The sequence below is a fragment of the Cherax quadricarinatus genome, chromosome 45 (genome assembly GCF_038502225.1).
Source record: "Cherax quadricarinatus isolate ZL_2023a chromosome 45, ASM3850222v1, whole genome shotgun sequence".
Lineage (NCBI taxonomy): Eukaryota > Metazoa > Arthropoda > Malacostraca > Decapoda > Parastacidae > Cherax > Cherax quadricarinatus.
In genome coordinates, this window is record NC_091336.1 from 677,532 (window position 1) to 704,753 (window position 27,222).

At 39.2% G+C, this 27,222-nt stretch overlaps 1 protein-coding gene across 1 annotated transcript in view; it reads left to right on the forward strand.

The window, feature by feature from the left end:
* The window catches only part of Wdr82 (WD repeat domain 82), a 77,227-nt gene extending 51,974 nt beyond the window's left edge, over nt 1-25,253 (forward strand). The window contains exons 4-8 of the mRNA XM_070094261.1: nt 11,385-11,588; nt 11,716-11,884; nt 13,141-13,260; nt 13,473-13,565; nt 24,359-25,253. Coding sequence (XP_069950362.1) covers nt 11,385-11,588; nt 11,716-11,884; nt 13,141-13,260; nt 13,473-13,565; nt 24,359-24,391 — 619 coding nt within the window. The 3' untranslated portion in view covers nt 24,392-25,253. The remainder of the gene's footprint in view (nt 1-11,384; nt 11,589-11,715; nt 11,885-13,140; nt 13,261-13,472; nt 13,566-24,358) is intronic.
* The last annotated feature ends 1,969 nt before the right edge of the window (nt 25,254-27,222 follow it).

Genomic DNA, 27,222 nt, shown 5'->3' on the forward strand with positions numbered 1-27,222 from the left:
GGGGGTAAAGTGTACGGTAGGGTTATAATTGCAGGAATTAGAGGTAAGACAGAATGTAGGATTGCGGATGAGCAAGGAGGTTTCAGAGTGGGTAGGGGATGTTTAGATCAAGTTTTTACATTGAAGCATATATGTAAACAGTATTTAGATAAAGGTAGGGAAGTTTTTATTGCATTTATGGATTTAGAAAAGGCATATGATAGAGTGGATAGAGGAGCAATGTGGCAGATGTTGCAAGTATATGGAATAGGTGGTAAGTTATTAAATGCTGTAAAGAGTTTTTATGAGGATAGTGAGGCTCAGGTTAGGGTGTGTAGAAGAGAGGGAGACTACTTCTCGGTAAAAGTAGGTTTTAGACAGGGATGTGTAATGTCACCATGGTTGTTTAATATATGTATAGATGGGGTTGTTAAGGAAGTAAATGCTAGGGTGTTCGGGAGAGGTGTGGGATTAAATTTTGGGGAATCAAATTCAAAATGGGAATTGACAGTTACTTTTTGCTGATGATACTGTGTTTATGGGAATATTCTAAAGAAAAATTGCAAAGGTTAGTGGATGAGTTTGGGAATGTGTGTAAAGGTAGAAAGTTGAAAGTGAACATAGAAAAGAGTAAGGTGATGAGGGTATCAAATGATTTAGATAAAGAAAAATTGGATATCAATTTGGGTAGGAGGAGTATGGAAGAAGTGAATGTTTTCAGGTACTTGGGAGTTGACGTGTCGGCGGATGGATTTATGAAGGGTGAGGTTAATCATAGAATTGATGAGGGAAAAAAAGGTGAGTGGTGCGTTGAGGTATATGTGGAGTCAAAAAACGTTATCTATGGAGGCAAAGAAGGGAATGTATGAAAGTATAGTAGTACCAACACTCTTATATGGGTGTGAAGCTTGGGTGGTAAATGCAGCAGCGAGGAGACGGTTGGAGGCAGTGGAGATGTCCTGTTTAAGGGCAGTGTGTGGTGTAAATATTATGCAGAAAATTCGGAGTGTGGAAATTAGGAAAAGGTGTGGAGTTAATAAAAGTATTAGTCAGAGGGCAGAAGAGGGGTTGTTGAGGTGGTTTGGTCATTTAGAGAGAATGGATCAAAGTAGAATGACATGGAAAGCATATAAATCTACAGGGGAAGGAAGGCGGGGTAGGGATCGTCCTCGAAAGGGTTGGAGAGAGGGGGTAACGAAGGTTTTGTGGGCGAGGGGCTTGGACTTCGAGCAAGCGTGCGTGAGCGTGTTAGATAGGAGTGAATGGAGACGAATGGTACTTGGGACCTGACGATCTGTTGGAGTGTGAGCAGTGTAATATTTAGTGAAGGGATTCAGGGAAACTGGTTATTTTCATATAGTTGGACATGAGTCCTGGAAATGGGAAGTACAATGCCTGCACTTTAAAGGAGGGGTTTGGGATATTGGCAGTTTGGAGGGATATGTTGTGTATCTTTATATGTGTATGCTTCTAAACTGTTGTATTCTGAGCACCTCTGCAAAACAGTGATAATGTGTGAGTGTGGTGAAAGTGTTGAATGATGTTGAAAGTATTTTCTTTCTTTTTTGGGTCACCCTGCCTCGGTGGGAGACGGCCGACTTGTTGAAAAAAGAAAAAAAAACTTACCGAGATATGGAGGCGTGAAGTTGACAGAAAATGACCGGCATACGGTAACATCGTCGACTGCCAGTCTCCCGGTATTAGTTTATTTTCTATTTTCGGTACTATTTTCTATTATTTTTTAATTATATTTTTCCAAGTAACTTTTATGCCTTGTGAGACCAATATGAACACTATTTTGTAAGTCATTTCTTTTTCTATACTACACAATAACTGCACTAACACTGTTGTCACTATTTTGTTTACAAAACTTATTTACACAAATGAACAATACAAAATGTTGTTTATTACTATTTTTCTATATTTTATATACACATATACAGTCACAGGACATGTTTTTAGAAGTTCTGCAGCCTGTGGAAGTCTTTGAAACATGGTGTCATGCACAATGGTGTTTTACACTCCTCACACATAAAACGAGTGTCTCTGAATTGTTTTGGGTGTTTTTTTGTATGTGCGCAGATGTAACACCTCTTCTGAGCCTTTTTCTTGAAAGCAGTAGCAGGCAGTTTTGTTAGGAAGTGATCACCATGCTTCAGACGAGAAGGTAGTTGTTGATAATTTCGTGGGCGGTTTTCTATTGCAGGTGCTATTCCTTGTCTGATGACAGACAAACAAAATTCGCCATATAGTGGTTTGTTTCTGGTCCTCATCTCATTTATATTGTAAGCATTGAGCATGGAAATGTCCAGAATATGGAAAAAGAGTTTTATGTACTACTTTTAACTCTTGCGAACACACTCAGCAAACCCGATCTGCATGCCACATTTGTCCATTGAATGCATATTGAGGGTGTAGTCAATCACAGCTGCAGGTTTTAGGATGGGTTCATTGCTTTCTCTATGCTGCCTGCCAGTGTCTGCCATTTCATTAGGGTGAACTGATGACAACAGTGTGACATCTCGTTTGTCGTGCCACCGAAATGCCATGATGTCATTGCCAACAAACGCCTGCACCTCACCTCTACGAGTGCCAGCGTCAAACCTGGGCATATATTTACGATTTGCAAGCACTGTGCCACACACATCTGTCATGTTCACTCGCAAGAAATCACTGAGTAAGGGGCTTGTGTACCAGTTATCAGTATATAATATATGTCCCTTACCAAGATATGGTTCCATAAATAACAAAAAAAGGCACAATACCGTGACTGGAACGATACACAAATAACCCGCACATAGAAGAGAGGAGCTTACGACGACATAACGTTGAAACGTTGTCGTAAGCTCTTCTATGTGCGGGTTATTTGTGTATATGGTTCCATTATGGTTCTAACCACTTCACCGGAGATACCCAGTAACTTCTTGGTATCTTGCAATGTATTACTTCCAGTGTACACAATTATATCCAATTCAAGACCACTATAACAATCACAGAGCACAACTTTATACCAAAGCGTTTCCTCTTGCTTGGTATATACTGCTTGAATGAGTCTTCCTTTGAACAGAATCAAAGATTCATCAATGACAAGCTTCCTGAAGGGATAAAAATACATATTGAAATTCTGTTTCAGATACAAAAACACATTCCTAATCTTATATAACCTGTCATTTCTGTCAGGCCTGGTTTTGTCTAAAAAGTGAAGCATACATAATAGTAGCACAAATCGATTCACTCCCATTATATCACTGAAACCTGGGGTTGCAATCAGGCAGTCTGTCGACCACTGTGGCATAAGCATTATTGTGGCAAACAAAAGATACATCTCAGCCACAGTTGTCTCCTTCCACTGGTGTAGGTGTGAGTTTGGTGAAAGTATTGTGTTTGCCATGATGTACTCATAGTATCTGTTGCTTTCCCTGACAATAATTTCCATCAGGGGTTCGTCAAAGAATAACTTGAAACATTCCAGTTCACTGGCATTGTTCCCAAGTGTACAAGATGGCTGGATTCCACTTTGGCTTTCATCAAACTGATGGGGATTTGGAACAAAATTGGCAGCTTCCTGCCAATCCCAGGTGCGGTCTGCTGGTGGGTACTGGATATTGACAGGTGGTTGTGGTTGTGGAGGCTGGTGTGGTGGGTGGGTGGGTGGGGGATGGTGGCCTTTGTTGTAGATCAGCTGAGGCAGCAACGTGAGTGGCAGCATGGCCTACTGCTGGTGGTGAGGCACCAGTAGTGGTGGTGGCAGTTGGCCACTGCCACCACCACCACTGTAGCCACAGTGATCATGTCTTCACCTATATATACATCTGTCTTGACCACACCTGTGGTTACATATGTGACAACCTCACCACTAATCATAGATAAACACAAGCTAGGTGTGGGGTTATGGACTGGGAAGATACTAGAGTGGGAGAGTAAATGGCGGATGCTTTTTGCCACTGCTGGCGTCACCATCGCTTGCCATATTATGGCCTATTTTATTCATTCTAGAGTTTATATCATGTTTATGTGTTATTAATATTGTTTATTATGTCATATTAGATGAATTGTTATAGATAACTAAGCCGTAGAGTTGATATTAGCATTATTTTGTCATGCCTCCTGAGAGGCTGGAACGGATTAATTGCATTTCAGTTAATTTAAATGAGGAAAATTGACTCGGCATACCAACAAATCAGGATACGAACAAGGTCACGGAATGGATTAAATTTGTAAGCCAAGGTTCCATTGTACCTAAATAAACTTACACACTGTGTTGGCATGCAGATATACATTAAAGTCACTAAGAGTGTCTTATTAGTCTCGAAGATGCCATATTAATAATAATAATAAAACACAATAATAATCACTCTGAGGCACATTAAATGTCATATATTACATTAATATAAACATTTCCATTAATCTGTCTATGAATTTTTTCATAATTATGTAATAAACACGCTACGTAACATATGAATATGATAAATATGCCCCACAGTAGAACAAATTGACATAAATATGAGATGTTTTTCCAGTCATCTTGCTGGATTATCAGAAAAAATAACATTTCCTCTAGTCCAGCACCAAAGAAAATGTGTACACAATGGTATTACTTGGGGTAACTATAGAAAATTATTCCTTTCATTTGCCTTCACTCAGAGGGCCAGTCCTTCTAAAAATGGTGTGTTACATGAGAATGGGAGTGTTGCTCTTTATTTATTCTACTGTACCTATGTGGAAACAACTTGTACACAATGTAAGGTTTGTATTGTGGTATAAGTTTCACAAACACGAAAATTAATTTGTCTGAACCATACCCAGACGCATTCATCCGTTTGTTTACAAATTCCACATCTCTGTCCTCTCTCATTTGCTCATTCTCTCTCTCTCATTTATTAGTTTTACCTTATTCACTTACCTCTTACCCTACATTAAGACTACAAATATTTTAAGGTAAATAATGAGTGTACTGTATATGCATTTTATTGCTCTGGGGTGCTTTAAATGTCATAGTATATTACATGTGGGTGGGGTGGCCTGGCTGTCTACCATACTTCCCACACCTGACTTCTTAAAATAAATACAGTGGAACCTCAAATATCGAACTTTCTTCGGTCCAGAAGTCTGTTCGAGTGCCTTTACCGAATGAATTTATTCCCATCAGGAATAATGTAAATTAGATTAGTCCGTTTCAGATCCTTAAAAATACACTTATAAAAGCACTTACAAAAATACACTTACATAATTGGTTGTGTTGGGAGCAGTTCGATTTTTGAGGTTCCACTGTACTACTCGCTTCTCACTCTGCATTAAAACTACAAATATTTTAAGGTAAGCAATGAGTGTACTGTGTGTGTTTTACTGTTTATTGTTTTTAATGCCTAGTTCCACTGCCAACTTAATATATGTTAGTGTAAACTTGTTATCTGGCATTTATATGCATTTATAAGTGCGAAAAATGACATTCTGCTTTCTGGTGATGTTCGCTTTCCGGCAGTAGCTTGGAACCTAACCTCCCGTATAAGTGGGGCCCTATTTCACAAATTTTTTATAGGTCCCAGCAGTGTTTTCAGAAGTGATGGAGTGCATGAAACTCCTTGAAACACAGTGTCAGACAGAGTGGCGCCCCACATTGCTGATGGTGCATTGCATTATTAGCACTGCCACCAGTGAACATTGGTACAGTGGATCCCTGGTTATCGGCCTTAATCCTAAAGGTCGGCCGATAACCGAATTAATATTTCCCATAAGAATTAATGGAAATAAAATTCATTCGTTCCATACAAAAATATTCACAAAAAAAAAAAAAATTTTTTAGTTATGTAAGTATTACATACCTCTATTGAAGGCTAATGCTGGCTTCTGGAAGATAGGGAGGAGGAAAAAGGGAGGAGTTAGTGTTTGGATGGGAAATCCTCCTCCATGAAGACTTTAGGTAGCAATGCCTTCTCTGGGGTTACTTTCCTTCTGTCTTTTAATGCCACTAGAACCAACATGAGTCACTGGACCCCTGTCTCACAAAATAACTGTCCAGGGTGCTCTGTTTCTGGCATCTCTTTAAGATTTCCCTGAAGTGGGACAGGGTTTTGTCACTAAACATGTTGCAGATATGGCTTGTTTCAGCTTTGTCAGGGTGGTGTTTCTCTACAAAAGCTTGCACCCTGGTCCACATTACACACTCCTCTTTAACTCTTAAACTGTCCAAACAAATTTATGTTCACATGCGTAGTGCTCCAAAAGTAGATCTACGTTTTTTACATATTTTCAAATATAACAAAAAAAAAAAAGTAGATCGAAGTTTTTTTACACGTTTTCAAATGTAAAAAAAAAAAAGATCTACGTTTTTTTACATACTTTCAAATGTTGAAAAAACGTAGATCTACGTTTGGACAGTTTAAGGGTTAATCTCTGAAGAAGGCACCTCCTTCACTCCCTCTTCCTCCTCCTCTGAAGCAAGTTCCTCAGCTGCAGTCTGTTGCTGTTCAAGTTGAAGCTCTTGCAGCTCTTCAGTGGTAAGCTCTTCCCTGTGGTCCTCCACCAACTCTTCCACATCCTCACCACTCACCTCCAACCCCAGGGACTTCCCCAAAGACACAATAGAGTCCACAGGGTCGGCAGGGTCAGGATCAGGGTCACGGTGAGTCTCAAACCCTTCAAAATCCCTCTCTTGGACACAATCTGGCCACAGTTTTCTCCAAGCAGAGTTCAAAGTCCTGGAAGTCACTCCCTCCCAACCCTTACCTATAAGGCTTATGCAGTGGAGGATAGTGAAGTGATTCCTCCAGAACTCTCTTAGGGTCAACTGAGTGTCTGAGGTCACTTCAAAGCAGTTTTGAAACGCTGCTTTTGTGTAGTTTTTTAAGTTAGAAATGACCTGCTGGTCCATGGGCTGGAGGAGAGGAGTGGTGTTAGGAGGCAAGAACTTCACTTATATAAAAATGAAGTCTCTAAACACTTGGTCTTCCAAGTCTGGAGGATGTGCTGGAGCACTGTCCAGTAACAGGAGGCACTTGAGTGGCTATTTCTTTTCCAGGAGGTATTTTTTCACACTTTGGCCAAACACATCATTAACCCACTCTTTGAAAAATTGCCTTGTGACCCATGCCCTATGATTAGTTTTCCACATCACACATAGTCTATTCTTCATGACATTGTTTTTCTTGAACACACTGGGATTTTCTGAGTGATACACGAGTAAAGGCTTCACTTTGAAATCCCCACTAGCATTACCACACAACAAAAGAGTAAGCCTGTCTTTCATAGGCTTGTGTGCTGGCAGTGCCTTTTTCTCCTGGGTAATGTAGGTCATGTTTGGGATTTTCTTCCAAAACAGGCCTGTTTCGTCACAATTGAACACTTATTGGAGTTTGAATCCTTCAGCCTTTACATTGTTCTGGAATTTATGAGCATACTTTTCAGCCGCACATTTGTCAGAACTTGTAGCCTCACCATGCCTTAAAACACCGTGTATGCCACTACGCTTCTTAAATCTATCAAACCATCCTTTGCTGGTCCTAAATTCACAAACTGCAGCACTTGTTCCAGGCATTTTCTTAGCAAGATCCTCATGCAACTGCTTTGCCTTCTCACAAATGATTGACTCCACAACACTGTCTCCCACTAATTGTTTTTCCTTAATCCACAATAATAATAACTTTTCCATCTCTTCCATTATCGGTGTCCTTTGTTTAGTTAGAAAAGCTACTCCTTTTGCAACATTAGCATCTTTGATTTGTTCTTTCTTTGCCAGGATGGATGTAATTGTTGATTTATTCTTGCTGTACATCCTGGCAAGTTCCACTACCTTCATACCACTCTCAAATTTTTCTATCACTTCACGCTTAAATTCCATGGTGTTTCTCACTTTCTTTACCACAGGAACTTTACTAGGAACTTTCTTTGGAGCCATGGTTACTTATTTCACAGTTGCACTGCAAGAAAAACCACTAAAAACAGTGGTAAACAAGTGAAATGTTTGGATGTATGAGCAGAAGTTTCCTCAGCCACCGAGAGACAAAGCCAAACTGAAGCGCAAGCTGCCCCAGCCGGCGGATGGATGCATCCAAAATGGCCGATAACCGAGCGAACGGCCAATAACCAAGCGCTGAAAACTCCGCTGATAACCAAGTTGGCTGATGTTGCGGCCCCCTGCCAAACTAGCGGTTAAATAGTTAACCTGCCGGCCGGCAGTACCACTGGGTACGTCATCAAACCCAATGTGGGGACTGCTGAGCCGGCCTTAGAGCAATAAGAGCCTGAGTGCCTCACGGTGCACATCTAAGCAGTAGGTACCTGACCACCTAAGGGTACAGTCTACTGGCTTTAGTAACAGTATGTACCTGAGCGCCTCAGGATACGCACCTAAGCAGTAGGTACCTGCACACCTAAGGGTACACGTCTACTGGCTTCAACATTAAGTACCTGAACTCCTCAGGGTACACGTCTATGCAGTAGGTACCTGACCACCGAATCGTACCTATCTACTGGCGTTAGAAGAACCGCTCACTGCAGCTCACTGAGTCTGTTGGCCTCAGTTACTTGACGGCCGCATTCAGTGAGCTTGCAGCATGGTGTTCGGCTAGCGGTGTGTCAACCGGCTTTGGAGAGGATTTACTGGACTACCGGTGATGTCTGTGGACTCACCGTCTACCCTGATCAACTGTGGGCCGGAATCATCAGATGCTGTTTGGTGGGACATTACATGAAGAAAAGGTTGGAGTGTTACACTGAACTGGGCCAGGACCGTAGTGTGACACTTAGGAACGTATGATGGAGTGGAACACTGAGATATGCACAGGACCGTAGTGGAACACTGAGATGAAAAGGGTGTCGTGGGACACTGAAGATGGCCTGGTTGTAGTGTACACTGAATAGTATCGTGTGACTGGCCTCGTGTAGTGAGAAGCAGTTGATTGTAATTTATTATTGTACAAATGTTATTTATAATTTATTATTTTAGTATAGAGATATATATATATAGTGACACAGTAGTGTCAAGAGTTGTACCCTGTGTAGGGTTATGAATTATTTATTATTTTAGTAATGCTAATTATAATTTATTATAGTAACATGTACATATTATTATTATATCATAGTTCAAATACCTCTAGACCAAAGATAGTTGATTTATATATATTAAAGATTAATTGATTTTAATGTGTGTATTTATGTATCCCGAACTCTTTATTACAAAAGAAGTAAATCTTAATACCATCGTCTTTTAAAAATTACTTTTTTTTGTAATAGCTGATAACCAAACCGGCCAATTACTGGGGGTCCACTGTCCACTGTATGTGTTTTCTATTTGTTCTCACTGTTCATACACATTGGTATTTTCACATATAGGAACTCAGCAAGCATAGGAATGTATACTAGTTGTCAGTAAACTGTATGTCCCTTACCAATGTATGGTTTCATCACCTTCTGAACAACATAACCAAAAATGCCCAACATCTACCTGGCATCATCCAGTGTGTTCCTCCCAATGTAAACAATGATATCCAATACCAGGACAGTCTCTCAGTCATACACAATTTTTTTTTATACCAAAGCGATTACGTTTGCTTGGTACGTATTGCTTGAACGACAGGCATCTCTTGAACAGAATCAAGGGCTCAATGACAGCAAGGTTCCTGAAGGGATGAAAGTAGGCACAGAAATTTTGTTTCAGGTACATAATCATTCTGAATTTTGTATAGCAAGGTGTATTCCTGGCTGAGAAGTGCAACATTTGTAGCAACAACATGAATCTGTTGCAGTGGATGAGGTCATGAAGATTGGGGTACTGATATTGTATTCTGTGGACCAGTACTGTGCTATGCTGTGCTTGTACATATGAGCCATAAGCATAACAGTGGCAAGGAATAGATAAATTTCAGCCACAGTTGTACTTTCCACTTGTGCAGTATGTGTAATCCATTCATTTGGCTGACAATCAGGTTCATGAGCAACTTGTCAAAGTACTCTTAACTTTAGGGAATCGTTGGTGATAGCATATTCTGGCAGGATGCCACAACCAGTGGCATCAAAATTGAAGGGAGGTGCCATGAATGCTGCATATAGGTCATCGAGGTTTTCATCAAGGTTTTTGATATTTCCTCGATCATTTGCAACCACATCCTTTTGAGCCACTAAACTCAGGGGTTAACATCACTTTCCTTGAAAAGGAGAGTGTTAATATGACAGGGCGTGAGTGAGTCCCTGGGGTTTGCCATGCTATTTATGATAGCTGGCTTTCAAATGAACTGGTGCTCCCATGAGGTACTTCGTGCTCCCAGATTTTTAAATACAACGCACACTGAGTGTGCAGACCCATTCTCTACTGTTTAGGCTTATCAGACCTCTGGCACAAAATTTGAGTGCTTTGATCCACATACCAAGGGTTAGTGGAGACGTGTTGATCAGTGCCATGACAGTTAACCCTTAAACTGTCCAAACGTAGATCTACGTTTGCATGTGTAGCGCTCCGAATGTAGATCTACGTTTTTTTACATTGTTTATGGAGAAAATTAAGGTCAGAGCGCTATGCGCACAAACGTAGACCTACATTTGGACAGTTTAAGGGTTAAAGGTTCGTGAGTTCTATCAGCATAGTTGCTGATCTCCTACATGTGTTGTATAGCTTATCTGAGTATCTTAGTGCCATGCATATATTTTACATACACGACCCCTTTGCTAGGCCTAGTGACTAGTTTGTATGACGTCACGTGATCCGCATGAGTGCGTGGGATGCACTACATCGGCCTCAGTTCCCCGTTATCCAAGCAGGCGACAGGACAGGCAGTTTGGGCTTTCCCTTCTCACACTCTGCGATATAGTGTTACCATCCAACAAGTGTGTTTATCTCCATCCTTCATATCTCCTACAAACCCCCACTACAGTTCAAGCAGACTTATTCTACACTCTCTTAACTAACACCAATTTGCTACTTCAGCTGTGACCCCTGTTCCCGTCCTGTCTGCTAATATCCTTTCCTTAACACTTCCACCTCTCTCCATCAGCCATATTTTTTTTTTTTTACTTATGGTTTAGATCTTATTATGTACATTATTTGCTTCAATTAGCATGAGAGTTTTTAAGACAAAAACAAAGCTATATTCACAAGTTACTTGTTTGAAAAAGGTTAATTTAAATTTCATTGCTCATTTAGCAACATTTTTAATAATTTCCTCTTTACATTTGGTGTATATTTCAGAAATTTTTTTTATTTATATGATGGTTCAGTTGAACCTTTCATGAGATTAATAATAGAAGTGGTAACATTTGCAGATGTGCATGTGGATGTACTGGGCTTTAGTAGTGTTAAATTAATGAGGGTAAAAATATTAGCTCTATTATGAGTAAAGCAGCATTTATTTAGAAAGCTTCTCATGTATATGATAACTGTGTCTGTATTAATGGTTACCATTTTCTTTCTTCAGAGTGATAACTCTGAGTATGAGTCCAATTGATGATACTTTTATCTCCGGATCACTGGACAAGTCTCTAAGATTGTGGGATCTACGTTCTCCAAACTGTCAAGGGATGATGCACGTTGGTGGTCGTCCTGTTGCAGCTTTTGATCCCGAAGGCCTAATTTTTGCTGCTGGAATAAACTCTGAAATGATCAAGTTGTATGATTTAAGGTGAGACTTGTTATAACACATAGCTAGTGTGGGAGGGAATGCATTTATTTGGAGTTATGTCTTTGAGACAATTTTGTTTATTGCTAAAGTATACTTAAATTCTAATAGCAACTTTTTTGTTTTGCAGATCGTTTGACAAGGGTCCATTCAGCACTTTCCAGCTCTCGATGGAAAAGGAGTGTGATTGGACGGGCATAAAATTTAGTCCTGATGGCAAAACAATCCTCACATCAACCAATGGTTCAGTCATCAGATTAGTTGATGCTTTTCAAGGGACGCCTCTCAAAACATTTGCTGTGAGTGCATGTAGTGGCATATCCATAATATTGTTGATATTCTGTGTATAGATGTACCAAACCTCTGTACGGGTGGGGATTAAACTCTCCACAAGTTCAATCCCCGCCCGTACCATGGTTTGTTTGCAATCATGTCATTACAATTTCGTGAGTCGAATTATAGATGTACATTAGTGAGCACAGTGATTTCACATTGTATACCCACTTCATCATACACAATCATGTAACAGATTTTACCTTCTTTTTTGTGTTGTGGTGTGGTGCGAGGTACGTGTGTATGTGGTGCGTGTATTGGGTGTGTTGGTTTGGAATAGTGTGTGTTGGTGAGGTTTTTTTTTGTTACATTGCATTTGTGTGTGGATTTAATGTACCTGTGAGATCTAACAATAATGTTATCACTTTTAACCCTATCATATGATACTCATATCCTGATATTAAAGTAAAATTACTGGCTAGATTTTTTTTTTCAACAAACTGGCTGTATACCACTAAGGCAGGGTAACTTATAAAGAGAAACGAAGTTTTTCTTTTTAAATTTAGTAATGTATACAGGAAAAGGGGTTACTTACTGGTTAGATATTTCTGTAAAATACTTTTTAAACATTTGGGCACAACCTTTAACATGCTGCAGGTACAAAGGGTAAACTTGTTAACTTATCTGAACCTTAGAAGGTTTAATTTTTTTAAACTTTTAAAACTTGAAATGGACATTTTTCTGTACTTTCTAAACTTAATTTTAAATTTATTGAATATTATTTTGTCTGTTTTTATATATTTTTTTATATATAATAGTAAAATAGAAAGCTGTTCTCTTATTTTCCCTTTTACAGAACTATTCTTCAAAATATAATACTGCTTCCCTGTGTCTTCCAGAGCATTTTATTGCCACTACATTGAGTAGTGTCTTTGATGTTAACTAATGATAAATGCAGTAGCTGATTATAATTTTGTTTCCATAAATATGTATCAGGGAGCAAGGGGCTAGTAACCTCTTCTCCTGTATATATTACTAAATGTAAAAGGAGAAACTTTAGTTTTTCCTTTTGGGCCACCCCGCCTCGGTGGGTTACGGCCGGTGTGTTGAAAGAAAGAAAGAAGAAATATGTATCAATGCCTGCATTAATTTAAAATTGATGTTGCCTATTCTAGAGAAAAATTCTTGTTCACATGAAACTTTTTGTACTGGATCAGTTATGTTTGTTTGAGGATGGAGTGAAGCTTTGAAAACTTAGTAATAATGTCTTGTGAGCTTGTAGGGTCACCTGAACAACAAGGGCATCCCACTAGAAGCATCCTTCAGTCCAGACTCTCAGTTTATCTTCAGTGGCTCTACTGATGGCAGAGTTCATGTGTGGAATGCTGAAACTGGCTACAAGGTGAGATAGATTTTGGAAATGTTTGATAGGATTGTACTCTATTAGTTTTTTGGTCACTTCCATTTCCTGCATAAGCAGGAATACAGAAAAATATATTTGTGGATTATTTATTCATTGACTTAGTGGCCCGAGTTCAAACTTTCATGGAATTCATGCATGCAACATTTTGTAGTATGTACATATACTATTTTCACTTCACTGTTGTTTTGTAGGTATGTGTGCTGAATGCTGATCACACTGGACCAGTACAATGTGTTCAATTCAACCCAAAATATATGATGTTGGCCTCAGGGTGTACTAATATGGTAAGTTATAATTTAAGCAGAATCTTTTACATGTGTTTTTTATACCCATTCTGGAAGAATGAGACTCGAGTATGGAACACATTCGTACAGCATAATGATGTCAATGAGATAAAGTCAGTTGATCAAATGAAAAGCTGGCCCACAGATGGCTCCAACTTCATCCTGTTCCCTACTTGTATGTCTCATAACAATAAAAATGCTTTCAAATGAGCTGATGTAGGTAACAGCTCTTAGCTTGCCAATAAAGTTAAGAATCCTTAACCTAACCTTGTCAAACCCTGTGTAAAAAAAAAAAAAAAAAACTTGTGAATTTTTATTTTAGGAATGCTTTGTCAGCCAGTGGCTTCTTCAGTCTGATACAGAGAAGAATAGTAGAATATAAGTAGGAGTTTGAGGTAATCATTCCCTCAGCATGGAGTTGATGTGTTCAGTCCATCAAGATTGATGGACTGACAACATTGACTCGAGGCTGAGGGACTGATTACCTCAAACTCCCCATCTTCCACTATTCTTCTCTGTACTGGACTGAAGAAGTCACTGGCTGGTAAAACATTCCTGCAATAAAAATTCCCAATGTTGCACAAGTGTCTCATTCTTCACTTTGTCAGTTTGCTAAACCATTTACATCATTACCCATCGTGCCAAAGTAGTGACCCCAAAAAAAGGAAACATATTCACCATCCACACAGATAACCTGCACATAGGAGACTCAAACATATTATGATGTTTTGGCTCCACTTGGCCCATTAACTAGTCACACAGAAGCACAAAGGGAAGGTAGTCATAATATATGCAAGAGGGGGACGGGAGTGGTAGAATTGGAAGATGGAGTAGTAATAATGTAGTGGTAGTAGTGTAGTAGCACCAGCAGCCATAATAATAGTATTGTAGTAGTAGTTGTATAATAGTAGTAAAAGTGCAACAGTGATAGAGGTGGCAGTAAGAGGATAGAAGTGGTTGTGAAAAAAAAGGGGGTACAGAGTGTATTGTAAATGAAGTAGTAGTAGGTTGTAAGTAAGTAGTAGTGGTAGTGAGAGGAGCAAGTGTGCAAAGAAGCACTGCAGGAGAGCTAATATCATTCAGGGGTAAAATAGAATCCCTATGGGACAAAACCCATATTACAAAACCCACCTAGACAAGAAAAGAAAGGAAAAGAAAAAGAAAATACTGTAATACCCCAGTTTTCGTCTGGTGCGTACATTATGTTGTTTGGATTTCGACCACTTTTGTGTGTGAAATTTTACCTTGGGTTTCGTACATCCACTCAGAAATTGTCCACATTAGACGCGTCTGCCTGGCCGGGATGTGGCCGCTCACAGGTACGTGACTCAGTCTGCCTCTGTTACTGTTCAGTGAGCAATACTCCGCACGATCATCCGAAACATTTTGTATTAATTGATTGTTTTTTGTACTTGTTTATTGAGTGCGAATGCGAAATTAGCTACCATGGGGCCAAAGAAAGTTCCTAGTGCCAGCCCTTTGGTAAAGAAGGTGAGAAACACGATAGAATTCAAGAAAAAACTCGTAGAAAAATACAAAAGTGGAGGAGGAAGAGAGGGGAGAATGTGCCTTCTTCAGTGATTCAGCGATTGTACGAAATGTATGATACTAAAGCAGCAGGAGTCAATAAAGGCTATAGCGCCAGCCAGCAATAAAGTGTAGCATTAAGAGTGAGCAAGTAAGTTAAGCAATTAACCAATAGAAAAAGGACGACACGAAACTAACTCCTCTAGTGTTGTTGGAGGTTTATAGGGCCACTGACAACATACACTGCCCTGTGCTATCTTCCACCACCCTAAACCTCTGCCAGCATCTTCAAAGTAAGTGTGTATTATAGTATACCTACAATAGTCACTTTATTTCTTTACATTCTCCATTATGTTTTTATACAATACAGTGGACCCCCGCATAACGATTACCTCCGAATGCGACCAATTATGTAAGTGTATTTATGTAAGTGCATTTGTACGTGTATGTTTGGGGGTCTGAAATGAACTAATCTACTTCACAATATTTCTTATGGGAACAAATTCGGTCAGTACTGGCACCTGAACATACTTCTGGAGTAAAAAAATATCGTTAACCAGGGGTCCACTGTATTTCTTATTTACAAATTACGTACAGTGGAACCCCAGATTTCGGCCATAATCCGTTCCAGAAAGCCGGCCTAAATCTGAAACGGGCTAAAACTGAAGCAGTATTTCCCATAAATAACGTGAACACAATTAATCCTTTCCAGACACCCATAAATACTATTAACAAAAAATACATTTTTGAAGATTAACTATAGTTTTACATAAAACAATGAGAACTAAATAAAATGACCAATGAAATAGATAAATTAACATTTAAATCATTAAACATACCTTTATTGAAGACTTGTGGAGTATGGAAGACAGGGAGGAGAGGTTATCTCCACCATCACTACCACCCTCTACCACCATCACTACCACCCTCTACCACCATCATTACCATTACCACTATCACTACCATTACCACCATCACTACCACTACCATTACCACCCTCTACCACCATCCCAACTACTACCATCCTCTACCACCATCACAACTACTACCATCCTCTACCACCATCACAACTACTACCACCCTATACCACCATCACAACTACTACCACCATCACTACTACCACCCTCTACCACAATCACTACCACCCTCTACCTTTGTCCTTAATCACTGAAGAAGGCACCTTCTCCCCTCTCTCTTCCTCCTCCTCCTCTGAAACAATTTCCTTAGCTGTGCTCTGTTGTTGTTGCAGATGAAAGTCTTGCAGCTCTTCAGTGGTTAGCTCTTCACTATGGTCCCCCACCAACTCCCCCCATATCCTGGCCACTCACATCCAACCCCATGGACTCCCAAAGCCACAATAGATTCCACAACAGGCGTGCTTCTCACTTTTTTTACCAAAGGGTGGGCACTAGGAACTTTCTTTGGGCCCATGGTGGCTTATTTTGCAGTCATAATCAATAAATAATCACAAGAATTGCGAAGTGTTTTGGATGAATGCTCACTCAACCAGTGACAAAGCTAAACTGACGGCATCTCTGGGCAGGTGGATGCGTCCAGTACAGCCTATTTCCGAAACACCAGCCGAAATCCAGGGCAAAAATTTCGGCCAGAAAGCCGCCGATTTCTGATTCAGCCAATATCTGCAGTGGCCAAAATCAAGGGTTCCACTGTACATTGTTTCAGTGTTTTCCTTATGAAACTGTGATCTAGTGCAGTTAGCCTCACAAACACTTTGTTTTCTTTTATAATAAGAGCATGGGAAGGTATGTAGTCAGCAGCAGCCATGGCCACTGGTTGTGAACACTCAGCATATTATGGCCTATTTTATTCATTCTAGAGTATACAGTGGTCCCTCAATAATCGTCCGGCTCGATAGTTGTCCTTTACAGAAATTGTCGCGTTATTCTCGTCCAAACATTGGCTCGCAAAGGGTCGGTTTACTCGCTAATCATCCTTCATCCGGGACGCGTACTCACGCTCTGAGCTGCCTCGGCCTCCCTTCCCAGCCAGTGTACCATTGTTTACCAGTGAGCGACGGTCCCCTCACTTGTTCGTACGAAATATTTCATAATATTCCATTCACTTTAGTGCTTGCAAGTGCTAAATAAGCTACCATGGCTCCAAAGAAAGCTCCTAGTGCCAAGCCTTTAGTAAAGAAAGTGAGAAATAAGATTGAATTTAAGAAAAACATCATTGAACAATATGAAAGTGGCGTATGTGTGGCTGAACTGGCCATGATGTATAACAAATCCCGTACAACCATATCTTCCATCGTGGCCAAGAAAAAGGAAATCAAGGAAGCTGTTGTTGCAAAGGGGGTAAATATGGTGACAAAAATGAGATCACCAGTACTCGAAGATGTTGAGAAGTTATTATTGGTGTGGATAAATGAGAAACAATTAGCAGGAGATATTCTTATGACGTCGATTATTTGTGAAAAGGCTAGGCAGTTGCATGACGATCTGGTAAAGAAATTGCCTGCAACGAGTACTGATAATTGTGAATTTAAGGCCAGCAAAGGTTGGTTTGAGAGATTTAAGAAGCATAGTGGCATACACAGTGTGATAAGGCATGGTGAAATGTGGGGTAGGATGGAAAGATTTATGGAGAAACATCACCCAGAGAAGGATGTTGCAAGCCATGTTGGCAACTTGTACAGTGACAGAGTCTTGGCCTATTTTAGGGAAGTTTTAAAGAGATGCCAGAAACAGCTCTCTGGACACTTTCTTTGAGAGACAAGACTTCAGTGACTCTCAAGCTGGTCCTAGTGGCATTAAGAAACAGAGAAGAGAAGTAACCCCCAGAAAAGCACTTGGTACCTGAGGTGTTGATAGAAGGGGATTCCCCTTCCAAACAGTAACTAATCCAATCTCTCTCCTCCTCCAGTCTTCCATACACTAAGAAGAATCGTCAATAAAGGTAAGTGTTATGCTGTTAATGTTTCATTCATCATGTCCCATTGTATTGTTTATGTACTACATCTATATTTCATGTAAAAAAAAATTTTGTTTTAATACTTCTGGATGTCAGGAACGGATTAATTGTATTTACATTATTTCTTACGGGGAAAATTGATTTGAAAATCGTCTTTTTCGATAATCGTCGCACTTCCAGGAATGGATTAACGACGATAAATGAGGGACCACTGTATATCATGTTTCTATGTTATTAATATTGTTTATTATGTCATATTAGATGAAATGTGATTGATAAATAAGCCGTAGACTTGATATTAGCGTCATATTCAAATATTTTGTCCTGTCTCCAAACAATATTCTCTCCTCCCTATTCCCGCCTCTCCATTTTCCATACGCCAACAAGACTCTTCAATAAAGGTAAAAGTGATTTAACCCTTTGCCTGTCGCAAGCCCCTTTCTGAAACTGTCATTCTATGTTGAAAAATTTTTGGGAAAAAAAAAATATTTTTTCTTATGAAATGATAGAGAATCTTTTCCTGGTGGTAATGACACCAAAAGTATGAAATTTGATCAAAAACTTACGGAATTACGTTCCTGCGAAGTAAGCAATCTCGGCGATATACACGCATCGGCGATTTCGCCGACTTTGAGCCCTATTTTTGGCCAATTCCATTGTTCCAGTCGACCAAACTCATAGCTATTTCATTAGAACTCCATTTTTTCTATCAATTGAGTACAAGAAACCGCCCATTTACTGATTTCAGCTACCCAATAAAGTGGTCAGAAATTGGCAATTTGGCCAATTTCGTGCAAATTAAAAAAGATGCCAATTTCAAAATAGGGTCCAGAATAAACAATGCAGACATTCTTGGCACTAAAATAGCATATCCTCTATTCATTAGTCATGTCTCTAGGCCCCTCTTATATTACTCTTGCTTTCTATTTTTATTTTTTATTCACACAAAAAATAGAAGATAAAAATGGTATAAATAATATCAGTGTACTAGTGAAAGAATATTAAACTCTCCAGTTGACGTGTATTGGACGTTTGGTGTGATTTGCGTACTCCTGAACATTGGTAAAAATTGATCATTTCCGCTACTTTGAGCTCAGTTTCAAGGTCGTTTTCACCATGAAACTAATCAAAATCATCTCAATTTCTGTGATATGTTTTCCATTCTATCAAATGAGACCAAGAAAATGAGAATACAGTGATAAATACTATACGAAAATACACCTCGAAGTTGGCATTTTAATTAAGGACGGAAAACTGGGTATTACTGTATAGGTAAGGAGGGGAGGAGGAGAAAAAGATAAGGTCAAGTCACGAGTTTTCTGAAGTTTGGAACATTGATAGTGTAATGAGAGAGAGAGGTATCTACAGAGAGAAAATCAGGATTAAGATTCATACAGTGGACCCCCAGTATTCAATGGCATCGGTATCCGATAAATCCGGTACTCAATACATTTTAACGCAAAAATTTTGCCTCGCTTCTCGTTAAAAAACCTGCCATACGTGATTTGTCCGAGACGTGTCCATGTGTATGTCGTATGAGGCGACTAAAATGCCGGGAGCAATGGGTTAGTAACCCCTTCTCCTGTAGACATTTACTAAAAAAGAGAAGAAGAAAAACTTTATAAAACTGGGATGCTTGAATGTATGTGGATGTAGTGCAGATGACAAGAAACAGATGATTGCTGATGTTATGAATGAAAAGAAGTTGGATGTCCTGGCCCTAAGCGAAACAAAGCTGAAGGGGGTAGGGGAGTTTCGGTGGGGGGAAATAAATGGGATTAAATCTGGAGTATCTGAGAGAGTTAGAGCAAAGGAAGGGGTAGCAGTAATGTTGAATGATCAGTTATGGAAGGAGAAAAGAGAATATGAATGTGTAAATGCAAGAATTATGTGGATTAAAGTAAAGGTTGGATGCGAGAAGTGGGTCATAATAAGCGTGTATGCACCTGGAGAAGAGAGGAATGCAGAGGAGAGAGAGAGATTTTGGGAGATGTTAAGTGAATGTATAGGAGCCTTTGAACCAAGTGAGAGAGTAATTGTGGTAGGGGACCTGAATGCTAAAGTAGGAGAAACTTTTAGAGAGGGTGTGGTAGGTAAGTTTGGGGTGCCAGGTGTAAATGATAATGGGAGCCCTTTGATTGAACTTTGTATAGAAAGGGGTTTAGTTATAGGTAATACATATTTTAAGAAAAAGAGGATAAATAAGTATACAAGATATGATGTAGGGCGAAATGACAGTAGTTTGTTGGATTATGTATTGGTAGATAAAAGACTGTTGAGTAGACTTCAGGATGTACATGTTTATAGAGGGGCCACAGATATATCAGATCACTTTCTAGTTGTAGCTACACTGAGAGTAAAAGGTAGATGGGATACAAGGAGAATAGAAGCATCAGGGAAGAGAGAGGTGAAGGTTTATAAACTAAAAGAGGAGGCAGTTAGGGAAAGATATAAACAGCTATTGGAGGATAGATGGGCTAATGAGAGCATAGGCAATGGGGTCGAAGAGGTATGGAGTAGGTTAAAAATGTAGTGTTAGAGTGTTCAGCAGAAGTTTGTGGTTACAGGAAAGTGGGTGCGGGAGGGAAGAGGAGCGATTGGTGGAATGATGATGTAAAGAGAGTAGTAAGGGAGAAAAAGTTAGCATATGAGAAGTTTTTACAAAGTAGAAGTGATGCAAGGAGGGAAGAGTATATGGAGAAAAAGAGAGAGGTTAAGAGAGTGGTGAAGCAATGTAAAAAGAGAGCAAATGAGAGAGTGGGTGAGATGTTATCAACAAATTTTGTTGAAAATAAGAAAGTTTTGGAGTGAGATTAACAAGTTAAGGAAGCCTAGAGAACAAATGGATTTGTCAGTTAAAAATAGGAGAGGAGAGTTATTAAATGGAGAGTTAGAGGTATTGGGAAGATGGAGGGAATATTTTGAGGAATTGTTAAATGTTGATGAAGATAGGGAAGCTGTGATTTCGTGTATAGGGCAAGGAGGAATAACATCTTGTAGGAGTGAGGAAGAGCCAGTTGTGAGTGTGGGGGAAGTTCGTGAGGCAGTAGGTAAAATGAAAAGGGGTAAGGCAGCCGGAATTGATGGGATAAAGATAGAAATGTTAAAAGCAGGTGGGGATGTAGTTTTGGAGTGGTTGGTGCAATTATTTAATAAATGTATGGAAGAGGGTAAGGTACCTAGGGATTGGCAGAGAGCATGCATAGTTCCTTTGTATAAAGGCAAAGGGGACAAAAGAGAGTGCAAAAATTATAGGGGGATAAGTCTGTTGAGTATACCTGGTAAAGTGTATGGTAGAGTTATTATTGAAAGAATTAAAAGTAAGACGGAGAATAGGATAGCAGATGAACAAGGAGGCTTTAGGAAAGGTAGGGGGTGTGTGGACCAGGTGTTTACAGTGAAACATATAAGTGAACAGTATTTAGATAAGGCTAAAGAGGTCTTTGTGGCATTTATGGATTTGGAAAAGGCGTATGACAGGGTGGATAGGGGGGCAATGTGGCAGATGTTGCAGGTGTATGGTGTAGGAGGTAGGTTACTGAAAGCAGTGAAGAGTTTTTACGAGGATAGTGAGGCTCAAGTTAGAGTACATAGGAAAGAGGGAAATTATTTCCCAGTAAAAGTAGGCCTTAGACAAGGATGTGTGATGTCACCGTGGTTGTTTAATATATTTATAGATGGGGTTGTAAGAGAAGTAAATGCGAGGGTCTTGACAAGAGGCGTGGAGTTAAAAGATAAAGAATCACACATAAAGTGGGAGTTGTCACAGTTGCTCTTTGCTGATGACACTGTGCTCTTGGGAGATTCTGAAGAGAAGTTGCAGAGATTGGTGGATGAATTTGGTAGGGTGTGCAAAAAGAAGAAAATTAAAAGTGAATACAGGAAAGAGTAAGGTTACGAGGATAACAAAAATATTAGGTGATGAAAGATTGGATATCAGATTGGAGGGAGAGAGTATGGAGGAGGTGAATGTATTCAGATATTTGGGAGCGGACATGTCAGCGGATGGGTCTATGAAGGATGAGGTGAATCATAGAATTGATGAGGGGAAAAGGGTGAGTGGTGCACTTAGGAGTCTGTGGAGACAAAGAACTTTGTCCTTGGAGGCAAAGAGGGGAATGTATGAGAGTATAGTTTTACCAACACTCTTATATGGGTGTGAAGCATGGGTGATGAATGTTGCAGCGAGGAGAAGGCTGGAGGCAGTGGAGATGTCATGTCTGAGGGCAATGTGTGGTGTGAATATAATGCAGAGAATTCGTAGTTTGGAAGTTAGGAGGAGGTGCGGGATTACCAAAACTGTTGTCCAGAGGGCTGAGGAAGGGTTGTTGAGGTGGTTCGGACATGTAGAGAGAATGGAGCGAAACATAATGACTTCAAGAGTGTATCAGTCTGTAGTGGAAGGAAGGCGGGGTAGGGGTCGGCCTAGGAAAGGTTGGAGGGAGGGGGTAAAGGAGGTTTTGTGTACGAGGGGCTTGGACTTCCAGCAGGCGTGCGTGAGCGTGTTTGATAGGAGTGAATGGAGACGAATGGTTTTTAATACTTGACGTGCTGTTGGAGTGTGAGCAAAGTAACATTTATGAAGGGGTTCAGGGAAACCGGCAGGCCGGACTTGAGTCCTGGAGATGGGAAGTACAGTGCCTGCACTCTGAAGGAGGGGTGTTAATGTTGCAGTTTAAAAACTGTAGTGTAAAGCACCCTTCTGGCAAGACAGTGATGGAGTGAATGATGGTGAAAGTTTTTCTTTTTCGGGCCACCCTGCCTTGGTGGGAATCGGCCAGTGTGATAATAAAAAAATAATAAAAAAGTGTCCATGTGTGCCCTGAACTGCCCCGTTTGTACCAGTGTTTACAAGCCAGCTAGTGTGCTCGCATCTAAATATACATTCAGTACATTACATATTATCACAGTGTTTTTGGTGCTTGTTTCTGCAAAATAAGTCACAATGGGCCCCAAGAAAGCTTCTAGTGCCAACCCTGTGGTAAAAAGGGTGAGAATTAGTATGGAAATTAAGAAAGATTTTGAAGGGTTTGGGGCTAACCCTGAGAAGCCTATGCCAGTTGTGGAATCCATTGTGCCTACTTCAAAAATTAAGGAAATGTGTGCAAAGTGAGTTGAACTGCAAACCTTTATGGATGAAAATCACCCTAACACGGCTATTGCAAGCCATGCTGGTGACTATTACAATGACAATGTTGTGGCCCATTTTAGACAAATCGTAAAGGAATGGGAGGTACAGAGCTCTATGGACAGATTTGTTGTGCGACAGACGTCTAGTGCCTCTCAAGCTGGTCTTAGTGGCATTAAAAGAAGAAGGGAAGTAACCCCGGAAAAGGACTTGCTACCTCAAGTCCTAATGGAAGGGGATTCCCCTTCTAAACAATATGTTCGACACTCTCCCCTCCTCCCATCCCATCAATCATATCTTCATTAAAGGTAAGTGTCATGTATTCTATTGTTAGTAGAATACTACAAACTGTGCATGTCTTCTTCAGTTTGTGTGCATTAAACTTAATATTTCATGTGGTAAAATTTTTTTTTTCATACTTTTGGGTGTCTTGTACGGATTAATTTGATTTCCATTATTTCTTAGGGGAAAATTAATTCGCCTTTCGATAATTTTGGTATACGATGAGCTCTCGGGAACGGATTAATATCAAATACCGGGGGTTCACTGTATTAGGAAAATTGTGTATAGGGGATACTTCAACAAGATGGCATCCGTGTAGGCTGGAAGAAGGGTAGATAGTTTTGGCAGAGTACCAATTCATAGAATGACCGTGATCTCCCACTTGACAAAAGAGAGCATTGTTAGTGTCGTGTTACAAATACAGGCACTGTATTTCCCATCTCCAGGACTCAAGTCCAGCTAACTAGTTTCCCTGAATTATTTTATTAAAGTTATATTAGTCAGACAAGATATTTAAACCCCTGACACTCACTCCTTCCAACCATTCCCTTGATTTGTATACTGTGTCATCCTGTCCCTTTCCATCCTTTCTACATGGCCAGACCGCTTTAGCAACCCCTCCTCAGCTCTGAATTATACTCTTGGTGACTTTACATACCAATTAAAAAAACAATGTGAACTGTTAAACCTGAGTGAGTCATTCAGGGTAAGCATCAGTAGAGAGAGAGTCCTTCATCCTCCAGTTGCCAGGCAGAAAAAACTGTTCTCTCAGCATGGCTTCCCCCCCCCCTCCCTTTTTTTTTTATTAAGATTTGATCCTCTTATGATCTTTTAATGTCTTAGTTATGGTGCAGTGGTAAAAGCAGCTACATAATGAGTAATAGTTCTAAAGCAGTTTTTAAAAATAATTTTCTTTCTGCAGGCTTTCTGGCTACCAGCTCTAGATGATATGTGAAGGAATAATTCTTCTCCAGCTACATTACTCCCTCAAGAAGGCTCATCAAAGTCTTAAAATTTATGCGTGAGCACCTGGTTTGTCGTTAACGAAAGATTCACTTTATGGCACCTGAATATAGATTCTTGTTCGTTATTGTAGATCTGAAGCAAGCTTAATTTTCTCCCGTGTGAAGAGGGCAACCAGGTGTGTTTTTTTTTTTTTTAATTTCACTAGGACGAAACATTTTGGAGCAAGGTGAGGTTTTAGATCTTTTTTTTTTTTTTTTTTGTTTGGCAAAACCTCATGAAAATTTTGGTATTAAGTGAAAGCTAAAGATGATATTGATGGACAATCTTTATCAAAGACGAGGATTTCTCAGTCATCCCATGCTCGAGAACACAATCTACCGATTAGTTTTTTCTTCATTGCAAATGATTATTAATAACAGTTTTTTTTTTTTAAATAATGATGAGAGTTTCAAATGTGACCTCATATTTTAAGTGGGTTACATATCCCGGGTCTTGAAATACACTCAGCTTTCTTGTAAAGCTTATCTATATGCAGTAGTGTGATTTTTGTAAATGCAATTAAAAAAATGCATTCAAATTGATTAGTACAAGGAAAGATCTTTGTAGTATGTGCTATTAAATTTTGGATGTACTTCTTCAGTTGCATTTACAAGAAATCACAGTATAGGGGAGCTTTATTAGGGAGCTGACTAATTTTGAAAGCTAAGGCTAATGTTGACTTAGTATCCAACTGATGATTATATTTAATGAAAATAAATTCAGAATATAGAGAGTAATTGAGATTGATTTACATGTACCGGGTACTGTTTTTAAATTTGTATTTTCAAATACATTATTATAAACTCTTTTCATTGAATATTTTACTTATTCATGATAATAGTGAATGTCTGTTATTCATTTAACAAGGGTGTAATATTGATTGAGAATTAATGATTTTAAAAAGCGATATTTTCAGTGCCTGGACACTATGAGGTAGCTTTCAAGTCCGTCTCAGTGGTAATCATAATTACATAAAAGCATCTCTCATACAAAATTTTTATTTTTGTCCTGATTTTGGTATTGGTATTATTATTTCAATTTTTTCAACACACTGGCTGTCTCCCACTGAGGCAGGATGACCTAAAAATAATAGTCTTTCTTTTTTACATTTTTTTTTTTTTTTTTCAACAAGTCGGCCGTCTCCCACCGAGGCAGGGTGACCCAAAAAAGAAAGAAAATCCCCAAAAAGAAAATACTTTCATCATCATTCAACATATACATATACATTTACATATACATAGTAATTTATACACGAGAAGAGGTTACTCGCCCCTTACTCCCTTATTCTTATTATTATTATTATTATTAGTAGTAGTAGTACATTTTTCTATCTGTAATCTTTTATTATAATATTTGGCTAATACAGAAGATATTACATACCACAGTTCATATTCATGAGATCCAAAGAAATTTTAATATCCAGTAATTGCAGGTTTGCGGATGCATAGGCTGTGGGACCTCTGGTGAGAGGTGAAGGGATGCCACTGTTGCAGCAGTCAGTTGCACACACTTAAGATTAAACTAGAGATTACCATTCTTTTGACATCGTAGAAGACAGTGTGATTGGTGTTTTTTAATTGCAGTACAGTAAGGTCTTGCTTTGACTTGGATGTGTTCTTCTGAAACCTCTCTTATAATGAATTACATTTTCTCTATACTCCCCATTATGTAATTGCAGATGCAGCCTTGAATATTTATTTTTATTTATGTCATCTATACAAAGTGACAGTTTGGAAGCATTACACCTACACTAACTGCTTGAATACTGAGGATTAATATATAATCAATCCTTTCCCCAGTTTTCAGGGTTCCTTATTTGAGGAATTCAAATATTTAATTTTATACTGCTTGGTAATCTATGAATAAATTTTTTTTTTTGCTTTCCTCATTTTCTTTTAACTTAGCACATAACCCCAAAATTGAAAACTGTCAATAGGATTGTATACAAAATGTTCTCATGGATTTTCCTTGCTCCAATTTGATTGCATTCTAGGTACTCTTTTTTCATGAATTATTAACCAAATTAGTGATATTGAAGTCCAGCAAATCGTGGAATTTTATCTGAAAATTGTCACAATCTATTTCTTAGCCATAAAGTTGTTTATGTTTGGTTCAACCTTCTTATGACAATGAGTCTGGAAGAAATTAGAATAAAGAACTATTGCCATTTTCTTCTTAGTGGATGGGTTCATGAATTTTTTCAGAAATTGTTTTCTACTATTTGTTAAGCAAATGCAGTCACTTAATTTCTCTTTTTGGACTGGAAGAGAGAGGAGAGATTGGCAGGTAGGGGATTGTTTTGCTGTGATTGTGAAAATAGCTGATATTTCTCTAACAAATATTGTCCATTGTTTCTGAATCAGTTGTCCTGGTGGATCTTTTCTCATATTTCCAAAGCCCTTTAACCCTTTGACTGTTTTCGGCGTATAAATACGTCTTACGAGCCAATGTTTCTGATGTATATACAGTGGACCCCCGCATAACGATCACCTCCGAATGCGACCAATTATGTAAGCGTATTTATGTAAGTGCGTTTGTAAGTGTATGTTTGGGGATCTGAAATGGACTAATCTATTTCACAATATTCCTTATGGGAACAAATTCGGTCAGTACTGGCACCTGAACATACTTCTGGAGTGAAAAAATATCGTTAACCGGGGGTCCACTGTATACTCAATAATTCTAGCGGCTTCAAATCAAGCAGGAGAAAGCTGGTAGGCCCACATGTGAGAGAATGGGTCTGTGTGGTCAGTGTGCACCACATAAAAAAAATCCTGCAGC